The sequence below is a fragment of the Alligator mississippiensis genome, chromosome 4 (assembly GCF_030867095.1).
Source record: "Alligator mississippiensis isolate rAllMis1 chromosome 4, rAllMis1, whole genome shotgun sequence".
NCBI lineage: Eukaryota > Metazoa > Chordata > Crocodylia > Alligatoridae > Alligator > Alligator mississippiensis.
Window position 1 is genome coordinate 27,657,005 of NC_081827.1, and position 25,548 is coordinate 27,682,552.

Below are 25,548 nucleotides of genomic sequence, written 5' to 3' on the forward strand. Positions count from 1 at the left end.
TAGAATTTCAAATACTGAATTCTAGATCAAAAGATTGTGGGTGCTCTTTATTACACTGGTAGCAAAAAGAAAAAAGTAACATCAGGATAAATTACTTCAAAGCTTCAGCAATGCTACAGAGAATCAGCTCTACGTTAGTTTAGAAATTAAAATGCTTCCCTTGTAGTAAACTTAGTGCTTTTCAGATGAAATGTTTAGCTATAAACTACATCCTAATGAGGCTTCACCCTTCTCCTAGCCTTAGAAAAGTGCTATCTTTGTCTGCACAATGCTAAAAACTAAGCCCCTCTCTGCTCCATTTACAGGAAATCAATTTTTTGTAGACTGTTATAGAACAGGGTGGGCAGCCTGTGGCACGGGTGCCATAAGTAGCAGGCAGCCAACTGGGGAGCGGACGGGGAGCCCAGCAGCAGGTGGAACAGAAAGCTGCAGCTCAGGCAAGGAGCACAGGGCTGGGAGCAGAAAGCAAAGCAGCAGAGCTGAGTGGCATGTGGGGAAGTAGAGAGAGAGTTTGTGGCAAACCTGCCAGAAAGTTAGCCCCTGCTGCCCTAGAACATTATGAGCAGGTCCCAATTTTTGCGTCTTACCAGAAAGGGCATTAGAAAATGATTCTCAAACAAGACTGACCTCTTCTTAGTGACCATGTCAGGAAATTATATTTATTCCAACGAAACCTTTGTTTTGATATAAACCTGTTCCCAAAATTCAGTTCACTAGAGCTCAGAAAGAGGATTTTGTACACTTTGTTAGACTAGGTTTGTATCTCATTAACAGCACCTAAATAGTGACAGTAGTATTAAAAAAAGCTTTGGTTAATCCCATAAACACGTGAATCAATGCCAGCAACCCAACTCCATCACTCTTCAATTTCTGTATTAACGAGTCTTCTGGACATTTTTACTGAAGTGTGGACATTGCTTTCTGCAGTAGTTGAACCATGATGGGATAGACTGGTGCAAACTCCTTCCCTTCCCTTGTTCTCACTGACTGAACATAAGCTTCCAGTGCACCTCTGAGTAGAAAGAGAAAAAGAAATACATTAGGCAGAATTAAGTGATTAATTTAAAAAGATGAACCAGCTGTATGATTAAAGAGTATCTACAAATAATTGGTGGGTCTTAGTAGTTTTAATGTAGAACTGGCAATACTGAAGCTGCACTTGACCCCAAACACTGCCTTACACTCGCTCTGTTTATTGCTAAGCCAGTGTTCTCCCACCTGAGCACAAGTTGATCCTTCCCTGTCCCCTCCTGTCAAGAAAACAAAATGTACCCACCCAAGCCCCTCCCCTCACTCTGTGGTGTTAGTCATCTTCACTTTTAGCTTCTGTGTCCCTTTCTCCTTACACTTCATAAAGACCAGTATTTTTTCATGTTTTCTCTCCTCCTTTATATGTTTTGAGCAGTGAACTAGTTATCAGTATTGTCACTTTGCAGCCCACCTAAAACAACAGCTCTGAGGCCCAAACACATGCACAGTGTGCTGCACTGATGACCTTTCAACATAAAAAAGAACAGATTCCAGCTGGTAATGCAACTGCTTACAAAAAAGAGACGTGAACAACTGCGAAGTCTGGCAGGGCCCCCCACCTGGCCCGTTTTCTATGCCTCTACCATTTGGAAATCCTGCTGTAAACCATCAGACTTGCATTTTATGTATTTACTTGTATATTGCTGTTGGTTTTTCTCAAGCACTGGCAGCACAGATCGGATCCTGCACTCTAGCAGACACACAGCTCCCACAAACTTAGATTTTTTTAAGGCCAGAAGGGACCATTCTCATAATGTGATGCAGGTTATAACATTCATCCAGTGCTGCTCAGTGTGTACTTGAAGAGTAGAACTGTCTTGTTTACTTGATTTAACAAAAGGACAAAGATGCTTTTTTCCCCACATTAAATGTTACCTGCTAAAGTTTAAAAATAGATTTTGATTTTTACCGATAACCAGGTAGTGCAAATACTTGGGTCCTCTGTAGTTGTATACTAGTAACTCAGTTGACAATCAATCATTGTCCTTTATCTATCCAGCAAGAGCTGCAATTGCAATATTGCTGCAGCCACCAGGAAGGAATTGAAAGAATTCAAGTTACAATTTCAGAGCCTTCATTAGACTTTTCCCCAGCAAAAAAGATGGACTAATTTAGAAAGACATATAAATGACCCATTATTTTGGAGAGTAGAGGTCAGAGAGGAGACAGTTCATAATTTCTTCTCAGTCTGTATTCTTCTGGTCAGAGCCTGGTGGTGGTTGCAACACACCACAGCAGTAGAGAAAGTCTTACCTGACTGGGCAGACCTTTCAAGGAGCACTAAGGAGGCTCAGTGGGTGAAGGAAGGTGGCCTGTGTTTAAATTAGGCAATATCCTATCCCCATCCTTCAGTTCCTTTAACCCATTTCTCAAAATAGAAAGAATTGCTAATAACAAAACATTTTAACACTCATCAAATAATCAAGAAATGCAGCTTTCTGTCCTGAACTACAGTTGATGCAGGGCAGACGGTTGAGAGAAAAAACACATTAATTACTGTGGGATACCTTGTTTAGTAAGTCTGGTTGATCATGGGGTATTTGTTCATCTCAAGGAGGAAATATGGAGGGTGAGACCCAAAATTCATGCCTCAACCTTCACAGCTGAAGTACATTTTAGGAGGCACCTGCCTAAGAGGGAGTCCGGTATAAGAAGGGAAGTCCTGCCATGGAAGAATGTTAACCTTAAATATTTTCACAGGCCATATACTGCAGCAGGTGAAGGTAAAAAGCTGTTACTCTTTTAAATAGCTACATGGGGAAAAGCCTTGTAGGAGAGGGCTCTGTAACGAGAGTATACCAATGCAGTGGCAGAGGACTAAGATGTATTTTAAGCATGAATGTTAATTAACCACTGGAACAACCATCTTGAGTAAGAAAGTGGTAGATACTTGAACACCTGGAATCAAACCTGGATATTCTGAGCCTATGCTAGAGGCTCATGCATAAGTTTTGGACTTAGGCTATAAAATGTCATCAGTTTCCTGTCTCATCTTCTGGAGAAGGTGAAACTAGAGGAACTTTAAAGGTCCCTCCTGATTTTAAAATCTGTTGATTTAAGCCAGTAGTCAGCCCCTATACAGAAATACCTTTCAGGAAGAGTTGACCATGTGACTTAAGTCACAACTTCATGTTCAGGCAGGACATAAATATCCATATTTGAATCCCAAAGGAAGTGAATGTGCATAACAGGTTGGGCAGTGCACTACTTCCAAAGTACTAACTTGAGGTAAGGTTGAGAGTGAAATGCCAATTCTAAGAAAGATGATTATTTCAGGAAGACCAAGGTAGTCACCACCATGATCATAACAGCTGTGAACCCAGGATGTGAAGACTACAAGGAGCCAATGACTATTGCCCTTTGCACCTGTCCTGTCTGAACTTGAAGAAGGGGACATAAAGGAAGTTTAATTCTCTACCGCAGTAAAATAGCAGCACAGTAACTTATGGAGCTATTTTTGCAATAAACAGATACCAAGAAACTTTTCTCTTTGCTCTAAAGCTTAAGTGATGTTGGCAGCTCGCAGCCTCTCCATCTGCTAAACATGATAAAACCACCGCTGCTTTCACACTGGGATTGGTGGAGAAGCCAAGTTGATTACACTTTTGAATATTTCTTTGAGGACACAGAAGGTGCCAGAAGCGATGAACCACACGGGCATCCCCTTAGCTAGCAGAAAAGGACACAGCAGAAACAATTAATTGCCTAATGTTCAACTCCTGTCCCCAGCAATGATGTTCAGGCCTGCGTTCCACCCTATAGCCCCCTGAAGTAGGGCTAGGCCAGACACCTCCCTGGGTAACAAAGGCAGTCAGAGCAGCCGTCCTAATGGAGTCACACACTGACTTGCCACAGAACAATGGTGCCCACTCCTAGGAGGGGCAGGGACCACAGTTTTAGGTACTTCAATATATACAGAGAATACAAGCTGCTGCGAGGGAGGCTTTTAGCACCACGTGACAAACTCACACAAGTGTGAGAGATGCAATGTCCTGGGGAGCAAACGCCACATTTCCAGAATCTTAGGTCCTATCCCCCAAATTGTGCACTGCATGCACTCCCTGAAGGTCGTCAGCAACTCAGCAGTTGACATCAACACCTCCAAATGGAGCTGTGAGCGACTCAGTCCTTTTGAAGATCTGATAATTCATGCTAGTGTCTAAAATTGAGGTCAGGACCATGTGTTAAACCCCCCGCCCCGGGCTTTTTTTTTTTTTTTTTTAATCTTAGCTGATGGCTTCCAGGGGCTCTAACAAGGCATTGGTTCAGGAGTGAATATGAGCTGCCATAGCTCTGCAGTAGCCACCCACATGATCAAGCTGGAGGGTACATACCAGGGCATGTGTTTGCTTATGCAATAGGCAGACAGGAGCCCTGGGGAAGGCAGATGCATGCAACTTTACAGGAGTGGTGTCCAGGCAGGCAGGAGAGCACATTCTCTTAGAGGCAGGGCAGTAGCCAGTCAGCACAACATTGAAGACAGGCGCGTTGATCTTTCAGTGAGGTTGTCACACTAGAGACCCAGAACCATGGCAGGTAAGGCAAATACATTACTGCAGAGACCAAGGGAGTGCAGCCGAGAGGCACAACATCAAATCAAAGAGAAATCGGCAGTAAGGAATAGGGTATAAACCTGCTAAGTTGCCCATGAGAAACAGCAGTTATCAATAAATCAACAATACCCCTCAGCAAAGGCTGACTTAGGAGGTCACAATACTATAGGAAAAACTTCTTTATGGTAAGGGTTACCAGAATCTGGAATGGGTTTGCAAGGGAGGCTGTGCTCTCCCCTACCTTGGAGGGTCTTTAAGAGGAGGCTAGACATGTACCTGGCTGGGGTCATCTGACGCCAGCGCTCTTTCCTGCCCAGGGCAGAGGGTCAGACTTGATGATCTGCTAAGGTCCCTTCTGACCCTAAACATCTATGCAGAGCTACCCACCAAACAGGACGATCAGTGAGAGAGCCTGCCTGGAGGCCTAGGGTCCTGCATGGACAGTTTGCTGGAGAGTCTGGGGAGAGAGAGAGTCACCGCTCCATAGACTGAGGAGCCACAGCCCTGCCAGTTGACTACTGCTTTGCAGAGCAAATCCACCACTTCCTTCTGATCGCAGCACAGTTAAGAGCTCAGACCTCCTGAGCCATAAGAGAAAGATCAGGGTCTCACAGGGGACTTGCCAGAAGAACATGCATCCACACGTGCACAGTAGAAGCTGGGCAACAGGAGGCCATAATACATTCAACTGCCTGCCCCAGGCACTGGGGTAACATCTGTGCAGAACACAAGGAGGGAAGCATGCGGGATGCCAGTAGTGCCCATGTCACAGGGCTGGATTGCTGGAATCAGCAGGCCGGGCCGCGTTGGGACCGCTCCTGCTATGGTGCTGTGGGGAAGGACGCTACAGACACTCCTGTGGCTCGGCGAGTTAACAGCTTCCACGTGAGCAGAGATGTGCAAAGGACGGAGTGCTGCAGGAACCCCTGCACCTTATATCGTGCTGGGGCAGCGTGTTCCATGGCTGCAAAATGAACTGGGGCAGCACTGCCACGCAGACCCCCTTCCACAGCACCACAGACTATCTCCTCCCCAAGCAGAGCTAACATTTTAGTCATGCAGCCAAAATAACAGTGACTAGTGAGCCTTGGTCACCTTCCTGAGCACGCTAAGCACTTGCAGCCTGGGCCTGCTCCCCGTTGCGGATGCAGTGGGTGACCAGCCACAGCCCAAGCTGCACTGCGATCACACGCAGCATCAGCGAGGGGCTGCTCGCCTGCACAGAGCCCAGGGAGCTGTGCCAGACAGCAGAAAAGAGGCAGCTAGAAAACTTCTCTGAGTACAGCTCCAAGCACTGCTTCAAATGCATCCCCCACCCCTCCACAGACACGCTTCAGGATCAGCAACCCTGGTCAGGGAGAGTCCAGATTTTAAATACCCTGTGAGTGAGGGAGGAGAGAACGTGCGTGTACAATGAATGTTTGTATTGTAATACTATTTGCAAAGCAGGACTGTCAGCAAGGGGAGAGCGGGGAGGGCACATCTTGGAATAATCAAATGCACACATCATGTTTCGGCAGCAGAAGTGCTTCCTGTCAGCTTGGTCTCGCCACATTGCTTGCTCGACTTTATTTCATCCTGTTCTCCTTCTACCGCACACATCACAGTAGCATTCAAAGCCTTAATGTTAGCTCAAGATATCATTACTTAGTGCAGAGGACAACCCTCAAGGTTATCGTTAACACAAAGCCACACGTTGCACAGACTGAGAAATCGTTAATCCACTGAGGGTCAAAGCCATCTTCAGGAATACCCCCCTGCCCACAGAAAGCTCACTGGGTGCAGCAGCATTTTACAGCCACACAATTCATTTGGCATCCTCTGCCACCAAAACAATTAGATCCCATTGTTTCTCCAACATCTTTAATCAGGAACTAGACTCAACACAGGGTCCTGTGATTTTAATTACTGTGTATTTTATGACAGACGCATGAATGTGAAGAAAACAGCAAGACAGTTATTTTCGCTATTCAGAAGAACTGTAGCTAGATGAATCATGAATGAGGAGATTGAAAGGGATTTTAAAATTATTTACTCCTATTTATGTGCTTTTGAACTAACATCAAACAAAGCCAACAACTCCTTGGCTAAGCATGAACTGCAGTCACTTTGAAACAGAAGCTCAGGTCCCAGAGGCTCCTGGTCATAGCACTGGCAGCCCTCATGACTGACGTGGTTAGAGAAATAAATTGCTTTTTATCTATTTTAAACCAGAATTTTGCCTTTCTGATGCCAAACACCAGTATTTAGACATTTCTGTCCTAATGATGGCTAAGTCAGAAACTTCTGGCAGATTCCCCTCCTCATGGTGTTTTCCAATTATTCATATTACAGAAAAATCATTGTGGGCATGTTTTTTGGGGGGGGCTTGAACTATAAATAGACCCCTAAACATTATTTACCAGAAACACAAGGCCCAGAGACTTACTACTGCAGTGGACCTGCAAGTCAGATTCAGCCATTGCGAGTTTGTGTGTCCTATGGGGCTGTGTTGTACTTCAAATCTGGTTTGACTTGCCCGATGTTGAAATGCAGTGAAAAGCCTGAGAACTATTGTAGACCATCCACCTTTAACTCTTAGAGGCCTACATAGAAGTACACTCGGATTCAAGTATCTATGATCCTCCCTTTCTCTACTCATCAACATCCGTAGCTCCTCCCCTCTTCCCTCCTTGGTCTGAAAAGCTAGTCATGATTTGTGCACTCGGAGGCTGTACTCCCGTTATACACAGGCCTGTGCTCTGTGCTGTCCATGGGAGTCCAAACCAGCTAGTTCTATAAAGCTATTTGCTTGAGGCAGCAACAGTAGGGACAGAAAGACTAACTAGGCTATATGGCTTAAAGCCGATGTGGGCAAAATACGTCCCACAAGGCCATTTTATCCGGCCCGTGGGGCCCCTAAATAAACGTAGAAAATTAATATTTCTGTGCCCTTGGTTCCAGCCACTCGCAGCCCACCTGGGACTGCCTGTGCCTGCTCCAGACAGTCCCGCATGGGCTGCGAGCACCAGCCATGGGGTGAGCGAGGGGCTGCTTTTCCCTGCGCTCAGCACCAGCTTCTTCCCTGCGGGCAAGCAGGGGGTCGGGGCTGTGTGCTGCACTGCGGGGCTGGGGGGCACTGGGTGTGAGTGGGTGGGGAGCCCACCCTAGTGCCTCAGGATCAGTGCCGGCGGGGCCCAGAGCAGGGCAGCACGAGTACAGGGTCCCAGCTGGCAGGGGCTCTATGGAGCCAGGCCAGCTCCCCCCTCTCCTTGCTGGTGCAGCCCAGCCCAGCTCCACGGACCCCTGCTGGCCTGCACCCCGCTTTGGGCCCCACCGGAGCTGGCCCTGGGACACTGGTCCCAAGACATTGGGACATTGGTCCTAAGATGGTGACCAGGGGGTGAGGCACCCATCAAGGGCCGGGGCTACCCATGCGGCCCTCGACAGCCTGCCAAAACTGGGTAAGCGGCCCTCTGCCCGAAATAATTGCCCGCCCTGGCTTAAAGGAACCAGAACAAGTGTCTGCCAGGCAGTGTCGTGGAAACCACAAGGCAATGAGCTGAGAGATTCTAGTGATCAGAGGAAATGTTTGCAGAGACAGGAGGGAGAAGAGCTTCTGAAAAGCTTTTCCATTTATTGTTTTCCTAAGAGCAACATTGCCACCTCTTTCCATTTCAGAGGTGGTTTTATCTGGAGTTACTGCAAAAAATAATGACTTACTGGGTGGGATGGAAGGTGTGAGCTGTACTGCCATGCGCACCACGCTCACCATTCTTTGGGCCCTCAGGATCTACTGCGACCACAGCGGGCTTTGACCATCTTGAAGATCCCCTGACCACAGCACATGTGAGAGGAAATGCAATGACACTGCTTGATCTACTGGGGCTGGCCAAATCCAGAACCACACCGGGATGTTCTGCTGTCCCACCCCTCCAACTGAGTCATGATGCTTCCCCAGCTGGTTTCCTCCTCCTTCCTGTCTTTCTCTACAATGTGTCTAATAAAAGGTCTCATTTAGCTAGAAACGCCATCTCTTGCAATACTGCAGTGAGCAGAAAAGCAGTTACGAGCAACACCCTACACAGCCAAATGCTGGGACAACCTTGAGCTCAGCCTACAAGGCTGCGGGGGAAAACCCCAGAAGTAAAAGCTGCATTTTTTAAAATGTGCTATTCTTGTCTTTCTTTTTAGTGCAAGTTTGTCTGATTTTGTCTACAAGGAATCAGAGTCAGACTCTAGCAGTAGCCTGAGAGCACCACAGCTCATGTCTTCTCTTTTCTCCCAGTAGGATACTTAACACCAGCTTTAATACAGTCAAAAGACCATCAAGCATGTGTTTTCCTTATAAAAACACTAATAGCCAAAGGGAATAAGGGAAAACCATTAAAATACAAGCCTCTCACTGCTTTACATCTCAAATTCTATTAACCATTTTCTTTCTCTTTCTACCTTTAAACAATTTTAAAGACTTTTAAAGGGCATCTCTTACAATGGGACCCACCTGACTGAATCCCAGAGCCACAATTAATGCTTAATGTTATTACAGTCAACTAAGAGTTTCTTAACATCAAGCCCCTTGTTGGGCCCAAGGTGTCCTTTTGTCTATAGACAGGCAACAAATACAGATCTAAAAATCCTGCTCGAGTCCCCTGCTTTTCCAAATCCAGGTTTTCAACAGTTTCTTGCATCTTCCATGCTACCTTTATCATAATTCTGATAGGAACCGTTGGCATGGGAACTCCGATGCCTGTGATAGGAGCAATTAATAAAGAAACATACAGCCTAGAGTATGTGGCTACATGTGCACCACGAGGCACTGAAATGATCCACGAGGAACTCTCTGCTTCAGAGAGTCACGGGGGCAGTTAGCCAGCCCGAGGAAGAGCTGCGAGCAGGCAGGCTGGCAGGTCTGGAAGGAGAGAGCTGGAAATCTAAAGGCAAACGCATGCAAAGTTGCAGGAGGCAGCAGCCTGCCAGAGCACGGATTTTGCATCCTGAGATGCAACTTGTCGAGTTTAGCTGACCATGGTCTGACTGGCTGAGACAATCCCATGTCGGTGTCAGGCTCCACATCTGCATAATAATGGTTAAACCCAAGGATGATTCTAATACATTAGGGGACACGGCGGCAAGTTGCCAGGAATCCCATCCATCCAGCCGCAGTGAGACTGCGCTTGGACCAGGTAAGGCTAGGGAAAGTAAAGCTAGGGAAAAACGGAGGTGATGTCGATAGCTGGAGGGGTAACACTGGCCACAAACAGACATTCATTTCTACCGGGAAAGGGTGCGTGCAGGTCTTTATCCCGGCTTTCTCCAGGTCAGGGTGATCCCGATCTGGGGAACGCGTGAGGAGATACTCCCTCTACCTTCCCTGGACTGCAGTCTGGGAACAGGCAGGAAGCAGCCTTCTCCACTCGGCTGCCAGGCTAGGAGCAGAGTGGGGGGAGCACCGGGGCAAAGCCCCCAGCCCCTTGCCCACGCTGGACAGTGCCTGGCTTGAGGAAGAGGCAGAGAGCAGTGGTGGCTGCTCTCTTCACTCTTGGACAAGTTCAGGAGGGGGAGGGAGCAGCACGGCACAGCCCCTAGCCCCGTCCCCACGCCAGGAAGTGCCCAGGTTGGGGAAGAGGCAGGGAGCCGCAGCAGCTGCTTCAGGGAGGGGTAGGCACCCGGGGCTTTGTGTAAAGCCCTCCACCCACTCCCCAAATCAAGGACCCCAGTCTGGGGAGTGGGTGGGGAGTAGTGAGCTGCTCCTCTGCTCTGCGCTTTCTCTCAGGGAGCAGAGAGGAGGGAGTCGTGGAGCAACCTCCCCCACACCTCACTCCTCGACTCCAGCGGGAGAAGCAGGCAGGGACCACAGTTCCCTCCCTACTACTCCACGAAGTCTCCTCTGGCCTGGCCTCTTGCCCCAGTAGCTTCCCCTCATGCCGCATGCCATCCAGCTGGGTGGCAGGGATAGCAAGGGAAGTCAGCAGGGTTGGAGACCTGGCATGGAGATGCTTCCTCTAAAACCAATGCCTGGCCCTGCTGGCTTTTAAATCACCACAGGCATTCAGGAGAAGCCAGCAGGACAGGCAAAGCCCCCCCCCCCAACTTCCTAAAACCCAAGACAGCAGGGAGGTGCAGGGCGGTGGCTGCTGCTCCCCTCGCTCCCACACTGGTCAGGGTGGGAGGGGAGCAGTGAGGCAAAACCTCCAGCCCGCTTCTCACTTCAGGGACCCCAGTGCGAGAAGCAGGAGAGGGCTCTGCTTAGCTCCAGGGGATGGAGCAGCCCAGCAAAGCCTGCTTCTCGCACCAGAGTCCCCAGAACAAGTCCCTCCTGCTAGTGTGAGGAGCCAGCACGGAGCAACTGGTGGCTGCCCCTCTCCTCCCCTCCCAGTCTACATGAGGGGTAGGAGCAGCTGCCCCTGTGCCTTCTCCAGACCAGGGTGACCCCAATCTCAGAACTGCACAGGAGCCTTTCCACTGGCTCCACTCTTCCTGGTCCTAGAAGGAACGAATCCAGGAGGAAGTGTCCGAACATTCATTCTCCCCGGAGGAACTGTCCTAGGACCGACCTCCCCCTGGTTGGATTCCATTTATTTGTCTCCTGGAACCACTATTTTCAGGCACGGAGAAAGAGCATGAACATTTGTATGCTTCTGGTGTCTGTGGGGAGAGCGGTGTTTCTACCAGTAGCAACGTGGCCACTGACAATTCACCTTGACCACAGCGAGAGCTTGGGCCAGAAGTGTCGACATTTAATTAAAAAATAGGACTGGTTATTGTTTGGGTGTGAGGAGTTTTGAAACTCAGGAACTCACTCTGGGATGAGTTCCTCTTTGTTGAAGGAAATGACAGTTTTAGAGGTAGGCTCTGGGCACTACTCCCTATGGAGATAGAGGGCAGCAAGATGCGCTGGTGAGAGCTGGGGTTACTCTCTGGAGAGTGCTATACCCCTTGTGTGCTGACAATGAAAAATACTTGGCAATTGGTGTCAAAAGAGGTGCCGTCATGTGTAACCTCCTTTGGGAGATGAACTAGTTTTATTAACAGCCTGAATGTATCTGAGGAAGATGACATTCTGGCAACTGTTTATAAAAACTGGCTTGGACAAAGCTGGCATGAAAGAGTTCAGTTGTTGCTTTGTGCTGTTGTGAAAATTTCACATCAGATATAATAGGCTAAAAGAGACTTGGAAATAAGAAGCAGTTGAAGAATGTATGGCTTTTGGGGGCTAAACCAACATCATACAGCATCCAGTAAGGAAATAGATGCAATCACATTTGTTGTCTCATGCACAAAATGAATGACAGTGCACAGTCTTGATGTTAAAGAAAAAGGAAAAAATCTAATTTGTATAACCTACAGAATGTACCCCTAAGGGACTAGGCCCAGTAATGCTCCACAAGCCCCATCTTTCAGTCTAGTAATGGCCAGAAAACCTGTTTGGTAATTCAGCTTCCATTTAGAAAGCTAAGACATGATATAAATTACAAATATCATTTGCAAGAGAAAGCTAAGGATAAAGGGTTGGTGGGATGCTCTGCATATTTTAATGCTTCATTAAAAATGCTATAAGAAGTAAGAAAAAAAAGTGTAAGTTTAAGATGCCCTCCCACATGAAGTAGAAAAGAAGATTTTAAAGCATTTATTAAATTACTTCACTTGCTTGAACAAAAACATCAGCTTTCTTGGAATTCAGGACAAGCTGATTATATAATACCAGACAGGTTTTTTTATAGAATGTTCTTTCCAACCATGAAGATTTATATCTAAATTAAAATAACTGACAAGCCTATGATCTGGATACTGTCTGCTAGAGGAATCTTAATATGTATCAATGGAAACAATTTTAATTAATTAGTTAGTATTTACATAGTACGTTAAATGTGAAGGCCCCAACTTGCAAACCCGTCCCGCTATTCAGTTGGACAGACCCAGTGTTTAGACAGCACTGAGTGTGACAGGTCCTGGGTCATGATCAGACCTCCTAGGTGCTCTTGTAATACAAAGAATAAATGATAAACACGTACATGGCTCCCCAAAGGCACAGATCAGACATCAGGACAGGGTCATAAATGTGCGTCACTGAGCTCTGAAATGATCTGTGGGGAACGGTTGCTCCACCAATTCATCTGGTCATAACTGTTTACATATTTGCAGACTGTTACCCTGTCTCCTCTCCACCTTCTCTTGTCCAGACTGAAAAAAACAACGCTGTTCTCCACCCCGCGCCCCCCTCCATTTCCTCACAGGCCATGTTTCTTAGGGGTCTGATCATTCTTGTTGCTCTTCTCTGGACCCTCTCCTTGGCCTGTGCTCCTTGCTCCTGGATTGGGAGGCGAGGGGAGGGGAAGGGGAGCAGCAAGGGCTAAGCCCCCAGCCTGCTTCTTATTCCAGTGACTCCAGGACTTTGCCTGCAGGTTTCTTGAAGCGTGGTGCCCAGAACTGGACACAATACCCTAGCTGAGGTTCCCGCAGTGCAGAGTGGAAGTCTTATTTTACATGCCTGACAAGGATGCTTTTGTTTATGGCACTGCACGCTGTTCATTTTCCCCTTGTTTTGGAACAGTGCGTCTTTGTGGGCTCACACCCAGGTCTCCTCTAACCCCCAGTGCCTTTTCTGCAGAACTGCTGCCAGGTCAGTCATTCCTATTTTCTTCTTCAGTGAAGCCCTCTACATTTGACAAATTGGAGAAATGGTGTGAAATAAATAGGACACAGTTCAACAAGGGCAACATCATTTTGAATTCTCCTCCTGTCCTCCAAAGCACATGTGGCCCCTTCCAATTTGGTACAGTCCACAAATTTACTAAGTGCACTCTCTTTCATTCCAGCATCCATGTCGGTGCTGGCCAACCAGCAGCTTGCCAGCTGGATCCGGCCCACAAGCTGATCTTCTCTAACTGATGATCAAGGCATAGCCATGGGCTAGCTCGGCATGCACTAGCTCCAGATCTGGAAGCAATATAGCTGCATTTACATGGCACCATGCCTGCGCCAATTAACACAGCTGAGAGGCTAATTAGTTCATGTAACTGCAGCTGTGCTGCTTCCTGTTCAGAGCTTTAACATGCAGAGCTAGATCAGCTGTCCCTGCAGCATGCCTGGCAAGCTGACCACAAGGGAGGTAGGCTATGGGCCCACAAGTGAGGTTAGAGAGGCCACTGGGCTCTGAGACTGTCCAGGGTGATTCTGGGACAGCATGTGGGCTGTCCAGGGTGGTTAGAGTTCAGGGTAATTGGCATAGGGGTCTTAGACATTAAGTGTACGGGACATTCAGGGTGCAGCAGTGGTGATACAGAGGGTGCACGGGGGTGCATATGCACCCCCAAGAGCGCTGGTGCACCCCTTGACAGCAAGCGCTTCCCACTTAGGTAACGGGGGCAGGTGGGAGCACTGGTGCCCGCCCTGAGAGAGCCGGCCGGGGAGTGGGATGCCAGGAGAAGCACCGCTGGCACTTCCAGGTTGGCACGATTGGCCGCGGGGAACCCCACCCCTGGGCCCTGACTGGCTGCTGGGGGGCAAGTGCATGCCCCCCCCCCCCCCCCCCACCCCGCGATGCACCAGTCACCCATGGCGTGCAGAGCACCAAGTGTGTATGCAATGGGTCAGGATCAGGGTGCAGCATGGGAGGGTGAGAGAGTGCTACCTAGTAACAAAATAGTACCCACCACAGGGAGGTCCGGGCTGGCACTGAGAAGCAGACAGCCCTGGAGGAAGCAGGGTGGTTTCAGCAAGGAGCACTTAATGCTGGTTCATGATTCAACTTTGAGCGAGTAGGGCCCCAACAAGACTGCAAGAGGATAGGGATGTGTTAGCACTAACCCCGAATGGGCCATGCCCTCCAGAGCTACAAAGGGGGCACCTCCCTTCTTCCGCAACCCTGGAGGTTGCACCTTTGGGCCAGTCTGACTGTGTAAGCCCCAGACTAAACTGCTACAGTATAATCTGCTCCCACCTGAGGTCAAGATGTCAGACAGGCTCAATCCACATCACTGATGGAAACACTGGAGAATTCCAGACACAGGACACATATGTCCAGTTTGCAGAAGCCTCAGCAGCTGCTCTGGGAATATGGTATTTCAAGGAGCTGTGCACACGCCTTCCCCTGCATTCACCCAGAGCACTTTTCCTAGCTTGTTTATATGATTATCAAGAAATAGTAGAGAACTTTTGAGGCCCAATTTTCACCTGTCTTACCTCAGTGTAAAACTAATGCAACTGACTTCAGTGTCAAATGCCCCATTTAAACAGTGCAAGTAGAACAGTGATTTGATTAATGCCTTGTAACAGAACTAAACACAACCTGTGATGGGCCCAGTTTTATCTGCATTAAATTCAACAAAGTCAGTGGAAAAACTCTCACTATAGTTGGATCAGACATTAAGTGTCTTGTTATAAAACAGAAACCTTGCTCTAAACGTGGGGTTGGATTTTTAAACCATAAAAAGTATGTGGATCAATTAGTTTATGAAACACCATTTTAATTCCAATAACTCAGTTAACACCCAGGCTCTAGGAAGACATCTGGTACTGAAGACAAACCAAAAAGGATACACAAAAATAGTTCATCAGTAGCTACCGGTTGGCAATATTCACACTGTGTTGGACTAAAAACATTTTAGTTACTGCAAACTAAGCAGAAGGAGCATTACACTACGACTATCTCTTCTTTATGGCTGTGGTTCCCACCTTAGGGAAGGGTCAGCTGAGAACAACATTCAACTGAGCTGTAAGTAACCTGATAACACAACTAAAATAATATTTAAAAAGCAGATCTCCAGAGCAGCTGCAGAGTCATTACACACTGAAATGGCAGCAAACGCACCGTTTGCAAACATGTTCCAATGGCAGAATTAATTTCCCCAAAGTAATATAATACAATACGTTCTCCAACACAAAGCAAAAGAACTGTTTCATGCAAAATCACCCAGGCAATGTTACCTTTGCAACAGCTATACAAATGCTTGAGATTACAAAGTTCAGCTATTTTAATACCAGTTCTTTCTCTGGCCTAGTCTACGACATGCAACTTAGCAATGACTTGAACAAAGTTGTCAACAATCCTCAGAGCTGAGTCACGTTTTAATATAGCTGGCTGGAAGTGTAGCCAGGAACAAATTATGGTCAGCAGAAGGCAGACTAGCACAGTTACTGCAAACCTTACTCAGATGCGATTAAATGTCTCTGTATGGACTAGCAGTCAGCCACCTTTTAAAGCCATGGGCCAAAGCTCCAGTCATGGGCCAGGTGGCTTTGGCAGTGTGCTAACGGTGGAGGACTTTGTCTGCACCCACACTGGGGCTGTTGCCAGTCTTGGCCATTTTCAAGAGGCCTAAGCCAAGCTGCAGAAGTGTGGCTAAGCTGAAGGTCCCAAAGCCCGTCTCTGAGTGGCCACAGAATTAACATTTGCAGATGTGACAACTAGCTTGTTCAGCAAAGGAAAAGAAGCAATCAACACTGCACCACTAATGAGATCCAGTTAAACCAAGCAAAAGGCCTTAAATTAGAAGATCTAAATATCCTATATTGCAGCTTTAGCGTACAGTAATGATTAGGGTAAACAACTGTAGTAGATGCTGCTATAACAAGCATATTTTTGTTAAGATTCTTAGATTCGTTGTAAAAATGAAGCAGCCTAAACTAAGATAAAGAAGAAACTGGACAGTGCTGAACAGTGCTGAACAGTGCTTCACAGTGGTGAAGGAAATGAGATAACAACCCCCCGCCCTTCACTTTTCCAAGGACATAAATCCCAACTAACTGTCCAAGTCCACAAAAAATCTGGTCCAGTCCAGTCCCAAAAGTTTCAGTGAAACAAAGAAATAAATGAAGCCAATCAAAGAATATTGATTAGAAAATCAGAATAAGCCAACTATAAATGCAGGGCTTAGACAGCAGCACAGGCACAGCTTCCAACCAGTAGGGGAGCTGTGTGGGGTGGGCAGCTGGAAGCTTCTTCCCACCCCTTCCCCTGCCTCCCAGCTGTGGCACAGCTCCCCACTGGCTACAAACTGCACCTGTGCCTTAGCCAAGGTGTAGGGGTCTGGAAGAAGTGGTAGAAGCTAATACAGCTTCCAGCTGCCTGGCCCTTGTACAGCTCCCTGCTGCCTGTCCCTGGCTCAGGTACAGGTACAGGCAGAGGCAAGGACCTCCAGCTCTGTGGGCCAGATCCAGCCCATGGGCTGTATGCTGCCAACCCCTGGTCTAGATCAGATCTTAGTATGGCTACAAGCAGAGTTTCTGCAGCACCTACTGCTAGAACTAAATGCCACACTGAAGACAGGATGGGATAAGCTGACCCCAGCAAAGAAACAACGACAGGTGATTGTTGTGGGAGACTCGCTGCTGCGGGGCACGGAAGGAGCCATCTGTCATCTAGACCCCTTTGCTTGAGAGGTCTGCTGCCTTCCAGGATCCAGGATTAGAGACATTATGATGAGGATCCCTAAACTGGTCTGCCCTACTGACCACTACCCCATGCTTCTTGTCTATGTGGGCACCAACAACACAGTGAGAAGTAGCCCCGGGAGAATCATGAGAGACTACAGGACCATGGGGGCAACACTCAAGGAACTAGGAGCACAAATGGTCTTCTCAATCCTCTCAGTTAAAGGCCATGGCCGTTGAAGGGAGGAGTGCATCAAGGAGGTCAACCACAGGCTTAAAGATAGTGTCACCGTGTGGGTTTTGGACACTTTGACCTTGGTATGCAGTGGTTTAACTTCAGCGGTCTACATGCCAGGGATGATATTAATCTCACAACCAGAGGGAAGAAGCTCTTCGCTACAAGAATCACCGACTTGTTGAGGAGGGCTTTAAACTAGGCACCTCTGGGGGTGGGGGAGAAGATCCCACTGTCATACACAAATCCTCTAGCCACAGTGGAAGGTACGCAAGCAATGAACGTCCAGATAAGTACTGGCATCTTGAGATGCTGGCAACATGACAAAAAACCTGACAAAAAACCTGAGGTGACTAAGGGAGAACTCAGGTATCTTTATGGGAATGCCAGAAGCATAGGAAATAAACAAGAGGAACTGGCACTCCTTCTAGTAGATAAGGAATTTGATTTGACTGGGTTGACGGCGACCTGGTGGGATGACACACATGACTGGGCACTGAATATTGAAGGCTACAGGCTTTACAGGAAGGATTGGGTTGGGAAGAAGGGAGAAGATGTGGCCCTCTACGTGAAAGAACGGTACCCCTCCCTGAAGGTCATGTTTGACAGCAGGGAAAGGTCCCTTGAGACCCTCTGGGGGACCAGAAGAGGGAGACCTGATGGTGAGAGTCCACTACAGGTCTCCCTCCCACAAAGGGGAGAACAATCAGGTATTCTCCAGAGAACTGACTGAGGCAGCTCACACTAGAGACAGGATTGTCATGGGTGACTTCAATTACCCTGACATCTATTGGGAGGGCCATTCAGCCACCTCCTTGGCAACAATAGACAATCTGTTCCTGACACAGGTTGTAGAAGGACCTACTAGGGGTATAGCCACTCTGGATTTAGTACTGACCAAAGGGGAGGACATGATAGGCGACCTGAGAATTGGTCATACTCTGGGCGACAGCAATCACGACTTGATTAGGTTCACCATAAGACTGGGAAATCAAACAGCAGAAGAGAAGTCCTAGATTTCATAAAGGCAAACTTTGCCAAACTCAGGAGGCTAACTGGACAGGCCCTCTGCGACCAGCGATTGGATGACTTGGGAGTTCAGGAACAGTTATGCTTTCTTAAGACGACAATTTTCACTGCCCAAAAACAGGCCATCCCCATATGGACAAAAAGCAGAAAATTAGCCAAGAGACCCGCTCGGCTCAACAGGGATGTTAGGGAACTATTGAAAAAGAAAGAAGCAGCATACAAGCAATGGAAGAATGGTTCAGGAACTAGAGAGGGATATACCCATATTGATAGGACCCACAGATATGAGACATGAAAAGCCAAGGCAAGTGTGGAGATCAAGCTGGCAACTGGAATAAAGGACAACAAAAAGTCCTTTTATAGATACATAGGGAGCAAGAAAAAAAAATCGGGATCTACTGTGGGACCCCTACTGAATACTCAGGGGCAGCCCACAGTTGATCCCCATGAAAAGGCAGAACTCCTAAATACCTACTTCACATCACTACTCCTCAAAACAAAATGGGGGCTGTTCACCTGATCAGAGGATCAGGGAATATGGGGAAAACAACAGACTACATGTAATCAATCCCAAACAGGTGAGGGATCTTCTATAACACTTGGACATTTTAAAGTCCGCCGGGCCAGTTGTCCTGCATCCGAGAGTCCTGAAAGAACTGGCTGAGCTTATATCAGCACCACTGGCAAAGTTGTTCAAAGGGTCATGGAACTCAGGAGTGGTCCCTGACAACTGGAAGAGGGCCAACATGGTGCTCATCCTCAAGAAAGGGGAGAGGGATAACCCTGAAAACTACAGACTGGTCAGCCTAACCTCGGTCCTGGGTAAAATTTTTGAAAAATTTGTTAAGGAGGCCATCAATTACAAGATGGTTACTGATGGGGTGTTAAGAAGCAACCAGCATGGCTTTGTTGAGGGTAGATCATGCCTGACAAACCTGGCGTCCTTCTACAACCAGGTAACTAAACATCTGGACAAGGGGCACGAGGTCAATGTCATTTACTGAGACTTCAGTAAAGCCTTTGATTCTGTCTTTCATGAAATTCTCTCAACCAAACTGGACAGTACTGGACTGGACCACTCTACAGTGAAGTGGGTGGACAACTGGCTTAGAAGCCAATCACAGAGAGTTGTAATTGATAGGATGGCTTCATTCTGGAGGGCCGTCTCTAGTGGTGTCCCCCAGGGATTGGTGATTGGACCCGTGCTCTTTAACATATTTATTAATGACCTAGATGAGGGGGCAGAAAGCTCAGTGATCAAATTCACAGATGATACCAAGTTGTGGGCAAATGTGGACACATCAGAAGGTAGGGCAAAGATCCAGGACAACCTTGACAGACTGGATTTATGGGCAGAATGGAATCAGATGAGGTTTAACAGGGAGAAGTGCAAGGTCCTTCACCTGGGTAGGAAGAAGCTTCACTATAACTACATAATGGGTGGTGGTCCACAGGCTGGCACAGCATCTGAACAGGACCTGGAGGTCACAACAGACTGGAAGATGAGCATGAACCAACAGTGTGATGAATTGCCAGAAGGGCAAACAGAACTCTTGTGTGCATCAGCTGATGTGTGGCCAATAGATCCAAGGAGGTGCTTCTCCCTCTCTGTTCAGCATTGGTGAGGCCACAGCTGGAGTACTATGTCCAATTCTGGGCTCCACACTTCAAGAAGGACGTGGATAAGCTTGAGGGGGTACAAAGAAGGGCCACCCATATGATCAGAGGCATGGAGGACAGGCCCTATGAAGAAAGACTCTGGGAACTAGGCTTGCTCAGTCTGAGTAAGAGACGGCTGAGAGGTGACTTGATAGCTGCCTACAAGTACATCGGGGTGAGCTTCAAGATCTAGGGGAGCAACTCTTCAGGAAAGCACCTCAAGTGAGGACAGGATCAATGGGTATAAGCTAATAGAAGGTAATTTCAGGCTCGCCACAAGGAAAAACGTTTTCTTTGAAAGGGTCAGCAGAATCTGGAACACACTGCTAGCACAGGTGGTGCAGTCACCGTCCTTGGAGGTGTTCAAGATGAGACTGGACAAACACCTTACTGAGGGCTCAGGGTCAGCTTGTCTCTCTTTGCAGCAAATATGTGGATTATTATGAAGTTCCACTTCCTGCTCAGCTGGAGCAGTAGAGATTAGCCTGAGCGAAACACTGTCTCCTGCGGAGGGGGAGGAAGGGGGAATGGGCAGGCGGCATCTTGAGATGCTGTGATTTCTTTCAGAAGGAAGTATGTAGAGATATTCACTATCCCAGGAGAAACTGAATAGTTTCTCCTGAGAGAGTCCTGAGACTTCTCTGGATGGTCCTGCAGATTTGTTAGTTTCCCTCATAGAGGAGGGTCATAAATGGCAGTGCCCACAAATATTTTTGATCTGTTTTATGAAAATGACTAGATTGGTAGTTAATAGTATTCCTTTGAGCTGAGATGAGGTAAATCCAGTCAAGTGGATACAATATGTCTTTGTGTAATAAGCAAGAGACAACCCAAGAGAGGGCACAAGATCTAGGTCACACTGTACAAATTCTACTTGTACAGTTTGCTTGCATGCTGGATAATTCATCAACTTATGAGCATTAAGTAGAAGTAAATTTATGAAGTAAGGGCAAACATGTAGTTCTTCAACTCTGCCTTTACAGACTGCTTTCTTTGGCTGTTACAGCTTTTATTTTGAAACACAACTCTATATTAAAAAAAACCCAAACCAAGCCTCAGGATTCCAAAACAGGAAAGGTTCTTTAACTCTAAAGTTACTGTGAGAAGATGTCTTTTATTTTAACAAAATCTGAGACACACCATCTCCTGAAAATCCTAAACTGTTGACTTCTTGGTTTCTCCTGCAGAATGGGTAACATCACAAGTACCATAAACAAAGTTTTCCCATTAATTCCCTTTATGTCTTTGATGTCACTCACTCCTGCCAGAGAAACCAGGAAGCTTGATGCATAGGCTGCTCAGAAGTTTGAGATAGTTTTGTTAAACAGTAGCTGTAACATTCTTAAACGATAACTGTGTACATTATCCCTCCTTTGAAATTTAACAAAGGGACCATTTTTGTACACCTTTTGCAGGTCACCTTTAAAGTTAGGAAGAAAGCAACACTTTTTAGAACAAATCTGCTACAGCTCAAATCTTTATTTCATAAGAGCAGCCCTGGTTTGCCAGCTAGCCAACCACTTCATTGTGACATTGTAATGTATTGAAGAAGAAAAGCATTGTTTTTACCTTATGAGAACGAGCCTGTCCTTTTCAGATGGATGATCATCCAGCCACTGGGAATAACGGGCAACAGACCATTCTGCTCTCTGATGCACAGAAACATGAACAAAAAACAATTAAACGCTGGTTTGTAAAAACTACATGCTATAACGTCAAACGCATGCATAACTCTTTTCAGGAACAAAACTCAAATAAATTAAAGCCAAGTGAAGCTGGTTCATTAGTAGATCTAATGAGGAAACGGTTTCCCTGACCAGCACACCTTTTCACGGACTTCCCTAGTCTGCATAAGGATAAAAGCAAAAAACCCAACACAGAGAAGCAGAAGGAGACCCCAGAATGGTCAATAACCATTTAGGATGAGAGAGAGAGACACTCAAATCTTTAGGATGAGAGAGAGACAGATATTCAAATCTCCAGCTCTGTTCAGACTAAGTTCGGGGACTTGAACCTAGATCTTCCATATCCCAGGTAAGCATTCTGCTTAAAACACATTCATGCTATTGGCTACCATGTGTGCATGCATATGCATGAGCAGTCTCCCCTACTTTATCACAGTGTAATCTGTTTACGTGCATACTGGAGAAGTACATAATTCACTTAACTGGATAACAAAGCAGACTGTAATTTCCTGTCCCCGGCTTAAACTGTAAGAAGCACTGGTTATCTGAATATCAGTTGAGTGCAAAAGCACTTAAATGTACCCATTTTTCAGCCTCAGTGTTTCTTTGTAACTACCTGCACTCTAGTTAACTGCACCGGAAGGAAGGGGAAGCAGCTGTCATAGTGTTGGTACTAGCAGACTAGAACCCAAGCACCTTGTCAGTTTCACAGTTGCTATTTTTAACAGCCCTGAAACCGAGTAGCTCCTCTTATTTTCAAGGTTTCTAACAGCATAATTGAAACCAACTACAAAAAGTCTTGAAATGGAGGAGAGCTGAGGTGCTAATCCCATGACACTGCGGGCTCTGTACATTTAACCAGCTTGGTTTACATTTTAACTTTCAATATGTGCATAATTCATGTCAGTGCAGAGCCTTTTATCAGTCTTGCTATGTGCTTAAACAGAGTACGCTGTATTAATAAATAAATACGTACTCACTGTGTGCGTGCGTGCATGCACGCATGTTAGAGAGAGACAGAGAGAGGGGAGAACTGTCCACTATACAGAGGTGTGCCTGACTAAAGACTAGAAGCCTTTAACAAAATAAAACCACAATATTTTTCACAGAGACATTTTAAATTAAGGATCATCAGCAGTAAAAGAAGCAAACAGGGGAACACCTACATTTGGCAGGCAGAATAAAAGGCAACTCTTGACCAGGGGCTGGCCTTAGGGAAAATGGCACCCTGGGTGCATTTTGGCACCCTTACTTTGAGTTAAAGTTTGTAGTAGTATTAGCAAAAGTTTTAGAAATAAAGCCCAGGGGGAACTGCCCAGGGGGAATTTTAGAAATAAAGCCCAGGGGGAACTGCTGGGCAGGACTGGGAGACTTGTCTCCCTACAACATCCCTTGGTGGTGGCCAATTAGGGCAAGGGGAGAAGAGTGGGGGAGGGCTCTTCTTTCAGCAGCCCCCAGGCAAAGAATTTGGTAAGCAGCGCTAGGCAGGTGCCCATGATGATAAGCAGCAGGAACACCAGGAGCAGATGCTACTGGCTTATGTAGCAGTCGGACTTGTAGAGTCAGTTTCAGGTGCAGGGCAGTGGATGCTGCTCACAGCCTGCCTGTTCCACCCTGTCCATCAGGGAGCGACGCCTCCTTATAATTGCTGAGCTCTGCAGCTGGCTAACTTCCACCACCCTCTCTCCAAGTCAGCAGTGCTGCTGCAAGCAAAGGCAGGTGGGCAGGGGCATGGGATGAAGTCCAGCAGGGAGGCAGCAGAAGCAGGGGTGTTGTGTGTGTGGTGCCCTCTGACCATGGCGCTATGGATGTTTGACCACACTGCCCACCTGTAAGGCCAGTCCTGCTCTTGACTACAGGCGGTCCTCGGACTTATGACCCAATTAGTTCCTGAAAATCGCATCTTAAGTTGAAACGTTGTAAATCAGAACCAATTTTCTCATAAGAAACAATGTTATAAATGGGGGATTGGTTCCTGAACCAAGGCCCGATACCCTATTTTTCACCAAAAATACCCCAGAATTTTGTATTCGATCAATTATAGATGAGTAATATAGTTACATTAGTGTATTTATATTGTAAATAGCAATCATATTGATTTGGAAGGACTTCTTTGAACTGACTTTGCTGGACTTTTTGAAGGGTTCTTGGTTGGAGTCTTCTCAGGAGTCTTGGCTGCTTTCTTAAAGAAAGTGTCCAAGGAAGTTTGGACAGATGTTCTCCAGGGAGATGAGCGACACAGCGAACTTGTTGCATTGGATCAAGCATTGTAAAGTCGAAACTGGCATTGTAAAGTTGAAACAGGGTGTCAATTTATAAATGTTGTAAGTGCAAAACGTTGCAACTCAAAATGTTGTAAGTCAAGGACTGCCTGTATTTCAATACAGCTTATCCTCGGGACACCTATTTTTTTTACTTCTATAACTAACAAAAATTTGAATCAGTGACCCCAAAACATTTGCCACAAAACAAATAAAACAAAACCAACAAGCCATAACCCAAACACTTTTGACTAAATGAATTAAAAAAGACAGCAGTATTCAACTATTTCATGGAATATTTTAAAAAGGGAGGGGAGGACTTAAACTGATTACCTGGAATGGTGATTTCAACTCAGGTGGTGCCCTTGTAAATAAGAATTGAAGAATCAGGTTGAATGGAATTATATCTCCCACAGCTGGGCTACTGGCAATATGTTCACTAGTCTGGAAAAGCAGTGGTCTGGAAAAAAGCAAGTTACATAAGAGAACTGTGAAAGGAAGGAAAAGGGTGTAGCTGAGAATATTGTATGTATTGTGCCAATACTGTTACACCTTTTAGAAATGAAAACTATTTCCTCCTGTGAACCTCACTCATTTGCCAATTTACAGCATAACCTCCTAATGCAATATTTGTAGGTGATAATTTGTACAAGAAGCTTGTTATTTTAATTACACAACCTACCAACACTGTAATAGAGCACAAGTTCTATATCGTTATGAAAATGCAGTATGAATACACAGTTCGTTATCATAATAACTAACACTGAAAACAATGCAAAAAGGTGCAATTTATCTGACACTAGCATGACAAAATTCACCAAATAATAGTTATGGTATGAATAAAAATCAAGAGGAAAAACACTAAGTTGTTGCTAATTTGCACGTGAAGTTGCCAGAAGGTTTTTAATTAGAGCTACAACTAGTGGGAAGCAGGATATTACTTTAAAATTACAGTTTGGCTACACTAGTTATTGCTCGAGATATCGTGAGTGCAGCTTACCTGAATGACCTCAGCAGTCTGTAAGACTTCCCCAAGTCGGATACTCGCCTGCAGAGCGGAGCAACTGCTAACTCCATCTGGAAAATCAGAAGATTTTTACTTGAATCAAAATGCCCCAAGATGCAAAGGTCTGGCATGATAATGACAGACAGTATGCCAGGTCAGCATCTTATCACTAACTGCCACGTTTGGAATTGAAGAATTCTCACCAAAGGGCAAGCTGACTGGGACAGGCTTTTCTGCCTTCTTTTGTGCAATACCCCAAAGATCAGTGATTATTGGTGGCTCACAACTAAGTATATGAGAGAATACAATGAGCTCCCAAGAGACTATCCTGGATGCACTGTTTGTCTTGGGCCATTTCATCTTTAGCAGTGAGTTTTCTGGTCAGTAGTTATATCAGTATCCCAAACTCCAGACATAGATTAGGAAGAAAGAGTATCTAGATAGATTTTAGTGACACTACTGATAGGACCTTAGTGTTAAAACCAGTATCAGACACATGCTACTAGTATGGCTGAACATTAGGGGTGTGTGAAGCTGGCCATATTTGATTTGGATTTGGATTCGGCCCAATTTGGGGGACAGTGATTCAATTAGTTGATTCAGATCACTGTCCTGATTTGATTCAGCCGAATCTGATGATTCGATGCCGATTCAGAGAACCAGTGATTCAGCCACAGACACAGCTTTAAATGTTTTTTCTTCATACCTCGATGTACCAGGTGCGGCTTGTGAATGC

General features: G+C 46.3%; 1 protein-coding gene across 2 annotated transcripts in view; it reads right to left on the reverse strand.

Moving 5' to 3' along the window:
* Nucleotides 1-19: 19 nt before the first annotated feature.
* The window catches only part of COG5 (component of oligomeric golgi complex 5), a 355,827-nt gene continuing 330,298 nt past the window's right edge, over nt 20-25,548 (reverse strand). For both annotated transcript variants that reach the window (XM_006257811.4, XM_019487452.2), the window contains 4 exons: nt 24,807-24,883; nt 24,140-24,266; nt 21,430-21,509; nt 20-1,012 (listed from right to left, as the gene is read on the reverse strand). In XM_006257811.4, coding sequence (XP_006257873.1) covers nt 898-1,012; nt 21,430-21,509; nt 24,140-24,266; nt 24,807-24,883 — 399 coding nt within the window. In that variant the 3' untranslated portion in view covers nt 20-897. The remainder of the gene's footprint in view (nt 1,013-21,429; nt 21,510-24,139; nt 24,267-24,806; nt 24,884-25,548) is intronic.